At 35.3% G+C, this 16,483-nt stretch overlaps 2 protein-coding genes across 14 annotated transcripts in view; both read right to left on the minus strand.

Annotated features, from left to right (window-relative positions):
• Positions 1–16,483, minus strand: part of LOC127495908 (tripartite motif-containing protein 16-like) — a 22,998-nt gene continuing 6,515 nt past the window's right edge. For 2 of the 6 annotated variants that reach the window (XM_051863361.1, XM_051863362.1), the window contains exons 2-9: positions 9,771–10,400; positions 9,480–9,575; positions 8,913–9,146; positions 8,616–8,769; positions 8,436–8,495; positions 4,352–6,186; positions 3,607–3,803; positions 1–1,645 (exon numbers count right to left, since the gene is read on the minus strand). In XM_051863361.1, coding sequence (XP_051719321.1) covers positions 5,654–6,186; positions 8,436–8,495; positions 8,616–8,769; positions 8,913–9,146; positions 9,480–9,575; positions 9,771–10,331 — 1,638 coding nt within the window. In that variant the 5' untranslated portion in view covers positions 10,332–10,400 and the 3' untranslated portion in view covers positions 1–1,645; positions 3,607–3,803; positions 4,352–5,653. Of the gene's footprint in view, positions 1,646–3,606; positions 3,804–4,351; positions 6,187–8,435; positions 8,496–8,615; positions 8,770–8,912; positions 9,147–9,479; positions 9,576–9,770; positions 10,401–10,701; positions 10,822–10,917; positions 11,075–16,483 lie in introns of those variants that run through there. The other 4 variants (XM_051863366.1, XM_051863360.1, XM_051863365.1 and 1 more) reach the window with 4 other exon arrangements.
• LOC127495906 (E3 ubiquitin/ISG15 ligase TRIM25-like) overlaps positions 12,629–16,483 on the minus strand; it is a 15,823-nt gene continuing 11,968 nt past the window's right edge. For 5 of the 8 annotated variants that reach the window (XM_051863355.1, XM_051863356.1, XM_051863359.1 and 2 more), the window contains exons 2-7: positions 15,392–16,007; positions 15,081–15,176; positions 14,619–14,852; positions 14,344–14,497; positions 14,198–14,257; positions 12,629–14,059 (exon numbers count right to left, since the gene is read on the minus strand). In XM_051863355.1, the coding sequence (XP_051719315.1) occupies positions 13,518–14,059; positions 14,198–14,257; positions 14,344–14,497; positions 14,619–14,852; positions 15,081–15,176; positions 15,392–15,952 (1,647 nt within the window). In that variant the 5' untranslated portion in view covers positions 15,953–16,007 and the 3' untranslated portion in view covers positions 12,629–13,517. The remainder of the gene's footprint in view (positions 14,060–14,197; positions 14,258–14,343; positions 14,498–14,618; positions 14,853–15,080; positions 15,177–15,391; positions 16,008–16,483) is intronic. The other 3 variants (XM_051863358.1, XM_051863354.1, XM_051863357.1) reach the window with 1 other exon arrangement.

Genomic DNA, 16,483 nt, shown 5'->3' on the forward strand with positions numbered 1-16,483 from the left:
TGCGCTTTAATATATTACATGTTTTATTAGACAAGGGAACAGCTGTTTGGATACATTTATAGACAGACATTTATAGACAGCTCAACACGTTTAGTCTTATTGTTTGAATCTCCTTTCCTTGATTATATTAATATGATATTCTAATATCAATCTAGCTTACTGCAGTGTGCAACAAGTGTCTCATAGAAGCCTCAGAGCGAACGCACAGAGTAACATTATAACATCATTTTTAACACAGTCAAATGTATCTAATATGATAAACAGCTCTGCGTTACCCCACATATGCTTGACCGGAAGAAGCGGAAGCGGCGACTGTGGCATAACAAAAGTTCTGCTTCTCTTGAGCCGTGTGTCGTGCTCGTGCTTCAGCGGCCTCGTTCTGCTCCAACAGCACTCTCATCCATCAATATGATTTCTGCCCGAGTCCCGTCAGATTCTTTTCCACCAGCTGTGAGGTGAAAAAGACATCTCCCATGATTCTGCGCTCAATCTCGGTGTCTCTGTGTTTTGAATAGGCGACCTCTAGTGGTGAAACATTACATATTGTGCCTTTAATTGAATGCAGAAACACTGCAATTACTTTAGCAATACAAATGTATAATATTAGTCATGACAATAAAGCACTAAAAACTAACTAACTGGATGGATGGATTTTGCTCATTGTGAAACTTTGGAAAATGCTTTTTCATATGATTTGCTACAGAGTTTGAATGTTTAAAACGCTCTCCACACTGAGCGCAGTGGTACGGCTTCTCTCCAGTATGACGTCGCTCATGTGATTTCAGGTGTGCAGACAGAGAGAAACTCTTTTCACAATATGAGCACTTGAAAGGTCTTTCTCCAGTATGAATTATCTGGTGCCGTTTCAGCTGGCCACGTGTAACGAAGCTCTTCCCACACTCACAACACACTTGATCTCTCACACCGGTGTGTATTTTCTCATGCAGTTTACAACTTTCCTGCACTGAAAAACTCTTGCCACAGAAGGAACACACATAAGGCCTCTCATTTGTATGGACTTTCAGGTGGCTTTTCAGATTTGATGATGAATTAAAATCTTTACCACAATGATCACAGATAAATGGCTTTTCTCCAGAGTGAATGTACAGATGACTTTTGAGACCGATTGCGTCTTTGAAACTCTTCTCACATTGAGTACAGTGGTACGGCTTCTCTCCAGTGTGAACTCGCTCATGTGATTTCAGGTTTCCAGGCTGAGTGAAACTCTTGTCACAATATGAGCACTTGTAAGGTTTTTCTCCAGTATGAATTATTTGGTGTTGTTTCAATTGGCCAACCGTAGTAAAGCTCTTCCCACACTTCAGGCACACATGATCTCTCACGTCATTGTGTATTTTCTGGTGCTGTTTACAACTGTCTCGTCTTGCAAAACTCCTTCCACAAACAGTACACAAGTAAGGCCTTTCGTCTGAATGAATTTTTAGGTGTTTGTTGAGATGTGACAATGAGCTAAATTTTTTATCACACTGATCACAGTCAAATGGCTTTTTTCCAGAGTGGACGGGCAGATGATTCCTGAGAGCTGATTTATGTCTGAAACTCTTTCCACGCTGAGAGCAGGTGTTACAATGTTCCTCCTCCGCTTCATTCAGTTCTTGTCTTTGCTCTTTCACTTCCATCCAATCTAAAATAAACATATTAAGTTTAAGTGAACCATGATTTATTAGCAGAAAGCAACAGAGATCAGGTATACATGGAAGCTTGTTTCCGCCACTGAATAAAAAATAAAAAAGATATAATTGCGACTTTTTATTTCACAATTCTGACTTTTTTTCTCACAATTGCATGATATAAACTCACAATTGCGAGTTATAAAGTCAGAATAGCAAGATATAAAGTCAGAATTGCGTTATAAAGTCAGAATTGCGTGATATAAACTCATAATTGTGGTAAAAAGTCAGAGTTGTGTTTTATAAAGGCAGAATTGCAAGATATAAAGTCAGAATTGCGAGTTATAAAGTCAGAATTGCATGATAAACACAATTGTGAGTTATAAAGTCAGAATTGCAAGATATTAAGTCAGAATTGTGAGATATAAAGTCAGAATTGAGTTATAAAGTCAGAATTGCATGAAATAAAAACAATTGTGAGTTATAAAGTCAGAATTGCGAGTTATACTCAGAATTGCATTATAAAGTCAAAATTGTTAGTTATAAAGTCAGAATTGCAATATATAGTCAGAATTGCATGATATAAAGTCAGAATTGCGTTATAAAGTCAAAATTGTGAGTTATAAAGTCAGAATTGCATGATATAAAGTCAGAATTGCATTATAAAGTCAGAATTGTGAGTTATAAAGTCAGAATTGCAATATATAAAGTCAGAATTGCAATATATAAAGTCAGAATTGCGTTATAGAGTCAAAATTGTGAGTTATAAAGTCAGAATTGCAATATATAAAGTCAGAATTGCATGCTATAAAGTCAGAATTGTGAGTTATAAAGTCAGAATTGCATGATATAAAGTCAGAATTGCGTTATAAAGTCAAAATTGTGAGTTATAAAGTCAGAATTGCAAGATATAAAGTCAGAATTGCGTTATAAAGTCAGAAATGTGAGTTATAAAGTCAGAATTGCAAGATATAAAGTCAGAATTGCATTATAAAGTCAAAATTGTGAGTTATAAAGTCAGAATTGCATGCTATAAAGTCAGAATTGCGAGTTATAAAGTCAGAATTGCATGATATAAAGTCAGAATTGCGTTATAAAGTCAAAATTGTGAGTTATAAAGTCAGAATTGCAAGATATAAAGTCAGAATTGTGTTATAAAGTCAGAAATGTGAGTTATAAAGTCAGAATTGCAAGATATAAAGTCAGAATTGCATTATAAAGTCAAAATTGTGAGTTATAAAGTCAGAATTGCAATATATAAAGTCAGAATTGCATGCTATAAAGTCAGAATTGCGAGTTATAAAGTCAGAATTGCATGATATAAAGTCAGAATTGCGTTATAAAGTCAAAATTGTGAGTTATAAAGTCAGAATTGCGTTAAAAAGTCAGAAATGTGAGTTATAAAGTCAGAATTGCAAAATATATAGTCACAATTGTGAGTTATAAAGTCAGAATTGCATGATATAAAGTCGTAATTGCAAGATATAAACTTGAAATTCTGACTTTTTTCTCAGAATTGACTTCATATCTCGCAATTCTGACACACAATTGTGAGTTATAAACTCGCAATTCTGAGAAAAAAGTCAGTCTTTTTTTTCTCAGAATTGGACTCGCCATTGTGAGTTTATATCTCAAAATTCTGAGAGAGGAAGTCAGAATTGTGAGATGTAAACTCGCAATTGTGAGAAAAAAAGTCAAAATTGTGAGATAAAAAGGCACAATTAGCTTTTTTATTTTTTATTTAGTGGCAGGAAAAAGCTTCCATAGGTATCTGTCTGTGAGTATCAAGTATCAGATCTTTGATGTGCCAAAGAATCGCTCCGTTATTCTCTTATCAATGCAATTAAATTGTGGATAACAATTGCTATACAATGATATGATCATTCAGATGCATTTTCTGTATCATTTACCATCATATACTGTTTATTTCACAGACACAACATCAGTTTTGTTACCTTCAAAAATAGACACCAACCTGTTTGTTCCTCAGTATCTTCATGATTCATTCTGGATGGTTCTGGATCACTCATGTCTTCAATCTCCACTTCAACAAATGCCATCTTTAACAGTCACACAGATTTCAGCTTTAATATCTGGAGTTTGTCCTTCTCTTGTAGAATGATGGGAATATTCCCAGTATTTACTGTTGATGTGTTGGGAGGGGCACCAGATCTGGCAAATTCAAAAAGAAGTTACTTAATTTATTCTGTTATAAAGTATTCTGATAGAGTTATATATTAGTAGCATTTAAAACAACTCTATAGGAAGGCTGCTAATTTTTATGTAACCAGGGCTTTTATAATCATGAAACGGCACAGGTTATATTCTTCAATTAATACAGAATTAATAAGACACCTAAAACAGACAACAGAGATTAACATTTACACTACATTTATGCATTTAGCAAACGCTTTTTTCTAAAACGACAATAGAAGAACATAAGAAATTCGCCACAGAGCCTCCTGTAGAAAGCTAGACTAGGAAACAAGCTATGGGTGAAATGCAAAGAAAATATATATATATATTTTTAGATATCCTATTCTTTTTTATAGATATCCACTCCATACACAATTCTCCTAATAAAGTAATTCTCTAGGAATTTACAGTACGAACAATGTAACGTTACTTTAATGCAACACAAACATCAATTCTTTCATTAGAAAAGAAGCACATTAAGCCAAAAATTAAATCTTCTTTATCACACAGAAGAGCACACTCACTCAGAGTCTATGAAGAGCTCTCTGCCAACATATTACACTCTAATTAATACTAAACTAGGACACATAATGCGTTTCATTGCATTAAAACGTAAACACTTCAGCATTCATTTAATCTCTCGAATTTCTCTCTGCGCATGCGCATCCTCTTGTTCTTTTAGAGTTATATGGCAAACTCGAAAACCCTTTAGTCCATTGCTGCCACCTACTGGACATATTTATTGTGCCAGTGCCACCAAAATTAAGTTTTTTGGAATCTAGCTGAAAGTTATTGTGTATCACACTGAGCTTTTAAGATGCAGATTTCAGCAGTAGTTAAACATTACCTAGGAAAAGTTAATACTGCAGTACACAAAAAAAGATTTTGCACATTTGCATGTAGGCCCTATATAGTACTTTTATTTTTGTAGCAATGTGTGACAAGTAACATTTCTTTCATGTAAAGTATATAGTGAACAGAAAATCACCATAAAATGACATCCAGCCAAGCTCCATATATGTGCTACTGAACATGGTTGATTGGTAATATTGTGATTCCTATTTCATTATATGGCAGGTCATTTGCCAATTTAGCAGAATTAAAAAAATATTTTTACACACACACACATACGCAACCACAACATATTTTCCTTAAACTGCAAGTGAAATACAAACACTTAAAGATATCATATAATCTATATGAATAGCAATCACATTGTGTTATATTATCCTGGCAGTAAAGAGTTCAGCTGAGTTTGGCATTTCACTTGGACTTTGTAAACACAATGTAAACAAATGGGGCAGATGTGCTCTTTATTTGTCTCACTTAATCAATTAATCAAAAGTCATGAAAAATGCAAAACACTTTAGAAATCACGCAAAAGAATTACAGAGAATGACTCAGCTAATGCCTAATTAGGTACATTTATCAACGCTGTTAAACATGTTTAATCTAATGCAATATTATGAGCACTTTGACAGCTCTAAAAGCCATTTTTCTTGACAGAAGTTTATAAATTTTATTGCTGTGACTTTGCTATTGTACAGAACGTTTTCAAATATCTAATCATGACTATTAGAATTGGTGAATTGTCAGTAGATTTTACATTGAAAATTAGTTCACACAAAAATGAAAACGTTTGTGAAATGTGAGGACTTTGCAAACTAAAGCGGATACCTTCTGGCTTATGAACTGATTAACTGCAATCGTCTGGTTGTATGTGCGTCACGTGGAGATGTGATGCAGAAATCTATAAATTATTTGAGTTTATTTATATTTTTAACTGTAAACAGTTTAAGACATCTTGTGAGTCTTTCATTACTGATCTAAATTTTCCTCTGCTCTATGATCCTGACAGATGAACCATTACAAACCCCAAAAGCAGGGTATAAGGGTTCAGTGAAAGTGGTCTGGACTCTGTGAAGGAGAGTCATTGTGTCAGAGACGCTGTAGAAGGACAGAGTTCCTGCTCTGTGATCCAGATACACTCCTATTCTAGAGGAGCAGACAGCAGGGATTGAGACATGCTCATTATCGTATCTGACATAGAAATTCTGTTGACAGTGGGTCAGTCTCCAGGACTTGTTGTTAAACCCCAGTCTGCAGTCATCACTTCTTCCTTTACGATTAATTCCTATGTAGGAAACTGCTACAGACCAGTCGTTCCCACTGCACTCCACCTCCCAGTAACAGCGACCGTACAAACCCTCTCGACACAGGACATGGCAATATCCATCAAATCGCTCTGGGTGATCAGGATACTGCTGAACTTCAACTGAATGTGATGCTTTTCTGTTCTCTTCTGACAGGATGAGGTTTTCTTGTGCAGTGTTTGGATCCAGTTGCAGCTGACAGAAATCTGATGAAAATGGAGGGACAAATAGATATTCAAATAATGTACTGCCATCCTTCCTTTCCCCTAACAGTGTCACATTTTAATAGTTACTGATAACAATAAGTATGGAGTTCATATTGTGCCATACGTAAACAAACAAATCCAGCATTTTTCAAACAAACACGATCTGCTTTGCAAAGGAAAACTCGACTCGCAAACAAACAGAAAGTGATGTGCAAATACAAAGGTCAGTTTGAGCGAAAACGCAGAGGAGTAACAAATATGTGTATTGTGTTTTATAAATATAAATAAATGAGCCTACATCATTTATTTCAAATAAATACAAACCATCCTACAAATGGCATGTAAACTTTGAACAAATACCAAATCTAGTGCATACATACACACACCTGTCTGTTACGATTGTAAGACACTTACCTTTTTATGAGATCTCTCTCTCACAAATGTGTGAAGGCAGATTTTCTCACAAATGCAGTTGACCAACTTCCTCTTCCAAAACAGCAGATGGCGCTTTGCTATGGGTCAATTTACGCTAGTCTCCCAAAGAAGCCCCGAAACATGCGTTTATAATAATAATAATAATAATAATAATAAACTCTATTTTATAGCGCCTTTAAAAGTTGCACATCAAAGCGCTTTATAAGAACATACAAATACAATGGAATAGGGGAATATAAAAGATAGAAACATTAGAAACATGCATCAAAACACATTTCAAGACATATATAGGCTATAAATATTTTATATATATATATATATATATATATACACACACACATACATACAGTATCTCACAGAAGTGAGTACACCCCTCACATTTTTGTAAATATTTTATTATATCTTTTCATGTGACAACACTGAAGAAATGACACTTTGCTACAATGTAAAGTAGTGAGTGTAACACACAGTCATTAATGTCTAAACCGCTGGCCACACAAGTGAGTACACCCCTAAGTGAAAATGTCCAAAGTCTTTAACGTCTTTAGTAGCGTAAATTGACTCATAGCAAAGCGCCATCTGCTGTTTTGGAAGAGGAAGTTGGTCAACTGCATTTGTGAGAAAATCTGCCTTCACACATTTGTGAGAGAGAGATCTCATAAAAAGGTAAGTGTCTTACAATCGTAACAGACAGGTGTGTGTATGTATGCACTAGATTTGGTATTTGTTCAAAGGTTACATGCAATTTGTAGGATGGTTTGTATTTATTTGTGAAATATGATGTAGGCTCATTTATTTATATTTATAAAACACAATACACATATTTGTTACTCCTCTGCGTTTTCGCTCAAACTGACCTTTGTATTTGCACATCACTTTCTGTTTGTCTGAGTCGAGTTTTCCTTTGCAAAGCAGATCGTGTTTATTTGCAAAATGCTGGATTTGTTTAATTATGGCACAATATTAACTCCATAAATAAGCAGTTCATGAGTTCACACTTACAAATAATCAGACAGAGTAAATAGTATGCGTATTTGGTGGTGGTTCGAAGCACCAAAGTCACGTGATTTCAGTAAACGAGGCTTCGTTTATGTGATCCGAACCACTGATTCAAAACAAAAGATTCGTAAAGCTTCGAAGCAGTGTTATGAAATCGGCCATAACTAGATATTGTTGAAAACTCGTCATTTCGAGGGGGTTTTGTCGCACAAAAAGTATTCTCGTCGCTTTATAATATTAAAGGGGTGGTTCATTATGTAATCACACTATGTGCTAACACAAGCTCTTGAAACCCCACCCTCTGCTTAGGAGCAGCAGCTTATTTGCATTTAAAGGGACACACACAAAAACTGAGCGTTTTTGCTCACCCTCAAAAAGTGACAAATTTAACATGCTATAAAAAATTATCTGTGGGGTATTTTGAGCTAAAACTTCACATACACACTCTGGGGACATCAGAGACTTATTTTACATCTTGTAAAAATGGCATTATACCACCCCTTTAAGGTTGAACCACTGTAGTCACATGAACAGTTTTAAATATGTCTTTAGTAGCTTTCTGGGAATCTGAAAGTGTTCATTATCTTGCTGTCAAAGGAGGCCTCACTGAGCCATCAGATTTCATCAAAAATATCTTAATTTGTGTTTTGAAGATGAACGAAGGTCTTACGGGTGTGGAACGAAATGAGGGTGAGTAATTAATGACAGAAATTAAATTTTTGGGTGAACTAACCCTTTAATAAATAATTAAATAATTATTAAAAATCATTCAGCAATTGTGTGAAGGAACAATGTATAAAAATAAAACAACTTACACTGCAAAAATTCATTTGGAGCTTCAGGTTCTGGAGACACTGAAACATGGACATTTGACACTAAAGATGAGGTAAGAAACAATCAAATGCTTAAATGTAATATAAAATGTAATGAATGAAGCAACACATTTAAAAACTTCTATTTTTAATAAGAATTTAAAAAAAAAAAAAAAATCAGACCTTCTCGAGATATTCTTGCGGTTTGTTGTTGATAGACGTCCTCCAAAACTTCCTTAAACGCTGAGATTGAAATGTCTTTAAAAGACAGATGAGTGTGTTGAGTGAAGATGGGAACATCTTCAAATGTGGGTAAAACACACACAGACTGACAGCTCTGAAATGAGACAATAGTTCAAACATAATTTGTGAAACATGAGACACTTTTTCCATTCAATAAGAGAGAAAAGCATGTATCTATGGTGATATGTTGTGATGTGGAAGGTTCACACACAGATATGATTAAAAAAAATGTATTACCTTCAGACACTGGATCTGATCATCAGTAATCAGAAGTTTCTCAATCTCTGCTTGTCTTTTTCTGAGTTCTGTCAGCTCTTGATCCAGATGTTTGTGAAGTTCCTCTGCTCGATCTATCTCAGTCTTCTCCTGAGCTCTGATCTGCTCTTTAATCTCAGAGCGTTTCTTCTCAAGAGAGCAGATGAGCTCAGTGAAGACCTTCTCAATGTCCTCCATGGTCTCTAGAGCTGAACTCTGTTGGAGACACAAAGATCTGATCATGCAGACAGGAACAACAGTCTAAATACTGTGTTTATGTGACCAATTTTTCCATTATTTGCAAACATATATTATAGGCAATAATTACAAACCCCCCGAAAGTAACATTTCCTGAGAAAATTTTGCATTCACACAATGGATCTCTCTCTCTCTCTCTCTCTCATATATATATATATATATATATATATACACACACATATACACACACGCACACATTTCTTTCTTTCTTTCTTTTTTATTTATTTATTTTCTTCATACTGCATGCTTATACAAGCACTATAAACATCACTTGCATCTTCTGATACTCACTTTAAGAAACTTCACAGCTTCAATGAGATCCCGCTGACCTCTCTCTCGCTCCTGGATCAGCTTCAGACACTCTTCCTTTATCTCCTTTAACTCTTTCTGAAGATGTTAACATTAAAAAAAAAAATCTATATTAAAATTAGTGCTGTCAAACGATTAACCACGATTAATCGCATCCAAAACAAAAGTTTGTCTATACATAATATACATGTGTACTGTGTATATTTATTGTATATATAAATACACACACATTCAAACAAATGACAACTACCTGAAATTATAAGCATTGATTACCTTCTTACTAGTCCATTCTGAATCCACAGACACCATGTTGTGGTTTTTATGATTGTCAATCATACACAAGTAACAAATGCATTGATGATCATCCTGACAGTAAATCTCCAGAAGTTTCCCATGACTGAGGCAGATGTTCTCCTGAATGTTTCTGGAAGCTTCGACTAGTTTGTGCTTCATAAACGCAGGAGATTCATAGTGAAGCTGCAGGTGAGTTTGACAGAAGGAGGCCAAGCACTGCAGACAGGACTTTACAGCTCTGTTCTTCTCTGTAGTGCAAACATCACACTCCACAGCAGCCGTTTGTAGGGACGTCTTCTGCAGCGTCTCCATCATCTCAGCTATCAGAGTGTTCTTCTTCAGTAGAGGTCTCTGACTGAAGCTCTCTCTGCATTGGGGACAGCGGTACGGCGGCCCCTGCTCCTTCTGGCCCCAGCAGTCAGTAATACAGCTCATACAGTAACTGTGTCCACAGGGAATCGTCACCGGCTCCTTCAGAGGATCCAAACAGACTGGACAGCTGAACTGATCCGCATACTGACTCACTGCAGATTCAGACATTTCTTTGCAGTGTTCAAAGATGAATAGTGAACATATGAATACTGTCAAGATTTTACAAAGTCCAAGTATCTAACAAAACAACAACAACAAAAAAAAGTTTGAGAGAAGCCTGATCACAATGTTTTGATTTTTTAACTGAGAAAAAAAAATAATATGTTCTCTGCTAATCAAATGCTGTTCACAAAAGCTTTCAATAGAGCTTAACTTGTATTTAGCCCAGAATAGTCTCTTTAGTCATGATCACCACAGAAATAGTTTTGTATTTTTAAAGAATCATCGAAATTGCAAAGGGTAAAAAGTAAAGTTTTGTAGTATACTTCAGTATGTAATCGAGTATTACGTTTCAATAGTAGGCTAGCATACTACTTACGATTTCATTAGACAATAAAATCCAAAATTAATCGTTTAGCAAAGAAGTACAAAGCAAAATTGTGCTTCATCAGGCCTGTTACAAGTTACAGGAGTAGAAACACTCTGTACACGTACGTACGTACGTACACACACACACACACACACACACACACGATTTCTTTTAAAGCAGAGAACATGTTAAAGTCATGATCTTTGGAGGTTATGAAGTCCTTACCTCGACAGAAATACAGCTCAAATATGATTTCCTTTACAGTTTATCCCAAAGAACAGTGGCGTGGACCTATTAGTGGTTGAATCATTGTGTACTAGCAAAGAGTATAGAACCCAAGAGACGAAACTCTTATCCTTTTTGGGTAACAGCCACTAGATGGCGCTCCGGTAGCGCGGCCGCCATTATGGGGTGAAAACACTAACTGGACCATAGAATCCTTCACATCTTACGCACCCAAAATCGGCGAAATTTCACAACCAAATCAGAAGCACAATAAAACATTTTTCAAATTAAGACATCAGTAAATTTTATGGCACCTACTGTAAATGTTGTATTGTCTTATATATGTTTTATTTTACCAGTTGTGGAATCCAACCATTCAACCATCTGAGGTAACGTAGTTAGCCTACTTTATTGAGTATTTCCATTTTATGCAACTTTGCACATTTATTAATAGTTAATTAATACATTTAAGATCATCATGTTTGCAGCGAACAATATATATCAGACCTAATAGAGTAATAGTATTACTCTACTATCTGAATTGAAATATATATATTGTACGTTTTAATGGATCACTCTACAAACATAATTATCTTATGATGCATTGCTGTGTCCGTTATCGCATAATTCCCGTTTTTTTGGACACTTTTGTTTTACAACACTGCAAAACAAGCCGTTATTTTCTGTTATATATTTATTGTCCAACATTCCCAATTTTTCTGATGCATGTCCTTAATTTAATTTCATATGTTGGTATTAATTCAGTGTTTATAATGTTAATACTTGAACTTCAAAGAATTTTAACCCAAACTGACTGGGTTTCTAGAGAGCAAAGGTTTTGTGAAAAAAATTGGAAGACTTAAACACAAAGTGTGTAAAATAAACTGTAAAAAGGATTTGATGATCACTAGTGAAAGTATTTTATTCTGTGTTATCATCATTCAGGTTGGATTTCAGCTTTAATGTACGTTTTTTTAACAAAGCAGCTGATATTATCATAGAAACTAGTGGACTGCCGACTCGCTTTCACCCCAAAATGGCGGAAACGCAGGGCTGCTGCTGGTGTTGCAATGGAACGTTCTGAGTTTCGCTTCTTGTCAGTGTATATTCTTTGGTACTAGTGGAGAAATAAGTTTCGTTTCTCTTGAATTCAAATACTTCCTGATTCACAGCGCGTAAACAAACAAACAAAAAAAAAAAATGGCCGTGTGTTCTGTCTCTCAAAATAGAGATATAATGAGATCAACATATGATCGACTGGTGAACATTATTGAACCATTATTAAACTTACACATACATTTTTTTTTTACTTCTAGACTTTGACACACAACTGAAGATTATGAAAGGGGTTTATCTTGCTTGCCCACTACTGCAGTAAAAAGCTCTTGTGCTAAACTTATCACAGTTGACATTTGATTTTTGCAGAATATGTAAAATATGTCTCATTTCATTTGTTATGATTTAATATAAAATACTAAATTAGATATTCTATGTAAATCTATATATTTTGACAATTTAGTTAATTGAATAATGACAAATTAAATCTCAGTCAAAGAAATACATCTGAATGACACTACAGTTCTCAAAATTATAGGTGTATTTTTAACTCAAGAAATGTAATAGAATCACAGATTCTTAAGACAATGTTTCCTAAAACAGCAACATTTCCACTTTGAAATTAATCAAAATATCACTGTTATCAACACAAATGCACCATTTCATATAATTTTCTTTTTATTTTACCATAATTACATCATTAATTATATACATTAAACTAAAGAACAATAAATATAAAGATATTTTAAAGAAACATTGCTATGTATTGACAGGAGAGGATATTTTTAAAATATGCGTCTTTAAGAGGTTTTCAAAAGCGCCGTTTCTCAGCTCACCATCAGATACTGTAGATATGAAACAGTAAAAATCAATCAAAATCACACCTCATCCTGAAGTCAACAGTTATTCAAATTGTAAAGAAATTGTTTGTAAAGAAAGGTGGTCCTATTAGCAGGCAACAACACAACTGAACAAAATAGTGGCTGCATTTAATACGTCATATAACATGTTACATGTGACGTACAGTATAAAGCATTTTATCAGCACCGTGCTGTGAACAGTTTGTTTCATGGCCAGTTATTTTCCAAACTAACCCTGAAACCTTGTGGCTTATTAAACCGAAATGAATCAACAATGAACTGATTTCAACTGAATAATGTCTGTTTACTATTGTCTTTTTAGAGCTACTTTACAGCAGAATTGAACACTGTTTGCATCACTGAATTGGTATTTTCCTGTTTATTACTGTAAAGCTGCTTTGAAACAATCTGTATTTTATAAAGCACCATATAAATAAAGCTGACTTGACGATGAACTACATAATGGATTCAGACATGGATTATTATCCATTAGCCAAAATTACAGAATACACGAAATCAAAATCATTCCAACATCCAACATTATTTATATCCAGCTTGAGAGTGTCTTAAATGGGTGTTGTATATTCATTGTTGATCAAATTACAAATAACATTTTTAATTAAATATATTGGCCAACATGTTTCAGAAGTTCAGCAACTGAATCTGAAACTTGAGCAATTATATTTATTTCTGCTCTGTTTGAATTCTCTTCTGCTCTATGATCCTGAGAGATGAACCAATATAAAAAGCAGGGTATAAGGGTTCAGTGAAAGTGGTCTGGACTCTGTGAAGGAGAGTCATTGTGTCAGAGACGCTGTAGAAGGACAGAGTTCCTGCTCTGTGATCCAGATACACTCCTATTCTAGAGGAGCAGACAGCAGGGATTGAGACTTGGGATTTATCATGTGTGAAATAGACACTCTTTTGAGAGCGGGACAATCTCCAGGATTTTTTGTTGAATCCAAGTTTACAGTCATCACTGTTTCCTTTACGACCAATTCCTTTGTAACAAACTGCTACAGCCCAAATGTCCCCACTGCACTCGACCTCCCAGTAACAGCGACCGCACAAACCCTCTCTAGACAAGATGTAATAAAACACATTAAATCGCTCTGGATGATCAGGATACGGCTGAGCTTTATCTGAAGCTGATATTTTCCTGTTGTCTTCTGACAGTTTGATGTTTTTGTGTGCTGTGTTTAGATCCAGGTGAATTTCACAGAAATCTGAGGAGGAGGAAAGAACAAAAACATATTGAATAAAGCACACTTTGGTTCCAAAATGATCACATTGTAACAGATCATATCCACTGATACTTATCAATTAATGAGTGTTTGCCTTGAAGAAACCACAGGTCAACTTACACTGCAAAAAATCATTTTGAGTCTTTGGTTCTGGAGGCTTTACAACAGAGACATTTGAGACTGAAGAGAAAATACAAAACAAACATTAATTTGTTGGTTCATTCTTAGAGAGTATGAGTGACAATAAAACATTAAAATATTCAGACCTTCTTGTGATATTTTAGCTGTTTGTAGTTGATAGACGTCCTCCAAAACCTCCTTAAACGCTGAGATTGAAATGTCTTTAAAAGACAGATGAGTGTGTTGAGTGAAGCTGGGAACGTCTTCAAATGTGGGTAAAACACACACAGACTGACAGCTCTGAAATGAGAATAATAATTCAGACATAGTCTTTGAGATCTTTTTAACAAAAAAACAAAAACAACAACAGCACAATAGTGTTTCATTTTATGGATAGTTCTCAACATTTTTGCATCATTACCTTCAGACACTGGATCTGATCATCAGTAATCAGAAGTTTCTCAATCTCTGCTTGTCTTTTTCTGAGTTCTGTCAGCTCTTGATCCAGATGTTTGTGAAGTTCCTCTGCTCGATCTATCTCAGTCTTCTCCTGAGCTCTGATCTGCTCTTTAATCTCAGAGTGTTTCCTCTCAAGAGAGCAGATGAGCTCAGTGAAGACCTTCTCAATGTCCTCCATGGTCTCTAGAGCTGAACTCTGTCAGAGACACAAAGATCTGGTCACACACTGCAACAACAGCTTAAATAATACATTTATGTGACCATTTCCATTAACATAGATATTGTTAAAATCCAAAGTGATTATGCTTTCAGAATAATGAAACTGGCAAGATTTAAATGTTGCCTATTTAAAACTTTAAAACAAGTAGTATCTCTGTTGTATTTGTGATTTGACCAGACATCTGGTCTTCATACTGATACTCACTTTAAAAGACTTCACAGCTTCTCTGAGTTCCCGCTGACTTCTCTCTCGCTCCTGGATCAGCTTCTGACATGCCACCTTTATCTCCTTTAACTCTTTCTGAAGTTGTTAACAAACAAAGTTAATATGTCGAAGAAAAATTTAGATGCAAGCAGCAAAAATCAGAGACCAATTCCACAAAAATGCACACTTTTGTTTATGCAAAATAAAATAAAGTTTAATATCATCTTTATACTTGTCCATATAGTGGATTGGATAAAAAGTTAACCATATAAAAGTATAAATCACAGGTGAACATGAATATAAGCATTTACCTTTTGATTTGTCCATTCAGATTCCAGTGAAACCAAACGGTGTCCGTTATGATTGTCAATCATACACAGGTAACAAATACATTGACGATCATCCTGACAGTAAATCTCCAGAAGTTTCCCATGACTGAGGCAGATGTTCTCCTGAATGTTTCTGGAAGCTTCGACTAGTTTGTGCTTCATAAACGCAGGAGATTCATAGTGAAGCTGCAGGTGAGTTTGACAGAAGGAGGCCAAGCACTGCAGACAGGACTTTACAGCTCTGTTCTTCTCTGTAGTGCAAACATCACACTCCACAGCAGCCGTTTGTAGGGACGTCTTCTGCAGCGTCTCCATCATCTCAGCTATCAGAGTGTTCTTCTTCAGTAGAGGTCTCTGACTGAAGCTCTCTCTGCATTGGGGACAGCGGTACGGCGGCCCCTGCTCCTTCTGGCCCCAGCAGTCAGTAATACAGCTCATACAGTAACTGTGTCCACAGGGAATCGTCACCGGCTCCTTCAGAGGATCCAAACAGACTGGACAGCTGAACTGATCCACATACTGACTCACTGCAGATTCAGACATTTCTTTGCAGTGTTCAAAGATGAACAGATTCTCAGTCTCTGTCCTGTAATAAGGGCTGTTTTGCCAAGAAAAGCAACATTATTTGTCAAATGTTATTTTTCACATTGGTGAAAGTATGAATACTGTAAAGATTTCAGAAAGTCCAAGTATCTAACCAAAAAATAGTTTGAGAGAAGCCTAATCACAATGTTTTCATTTTTTTTTAACTGAAGAAAAAAAAAAAAAACTGTTCTCTGCTGATCAAATGCTGTTCACATGCTTTCAATAGAACTTAACTTGTATTTATCCAGAAGTCTTTTTAGTCATGATCACAGCAGAAATAGGTTTGTAGTTAATGTGGTTTTGTAGTACACTTCGGTATGTAATCGAGTATTTCGTTTCAATAGTACTTACGTTTTTATTAGACAACAAAATCCAAAAATAATCGTTTAGCAATGAAGTACAACATTTTGTTTTACCAGGTCTGTTACAAGTTACAGGAGTAAACACTCTGTACACTCGCACAAATAGCCTACAATTGCATGCTTTTTA

The sequence above is a fragment of the Ctenopharyngodon idella genome, chromosome 15, assembly GCF_019924925.1.
Source record: "Ctenopharyngodon idella isolate HZGC_01 chromosome 15, HZGC01, whole genome shotgun sequence".
Classification (NCBI taxonomy): Eukaryota; Metazoa; Chordata; class Actinopteri; order Cypriniformes; family Xenocyprididae; genus Ctenopharyngodon; species Ctenopharyngodon idella.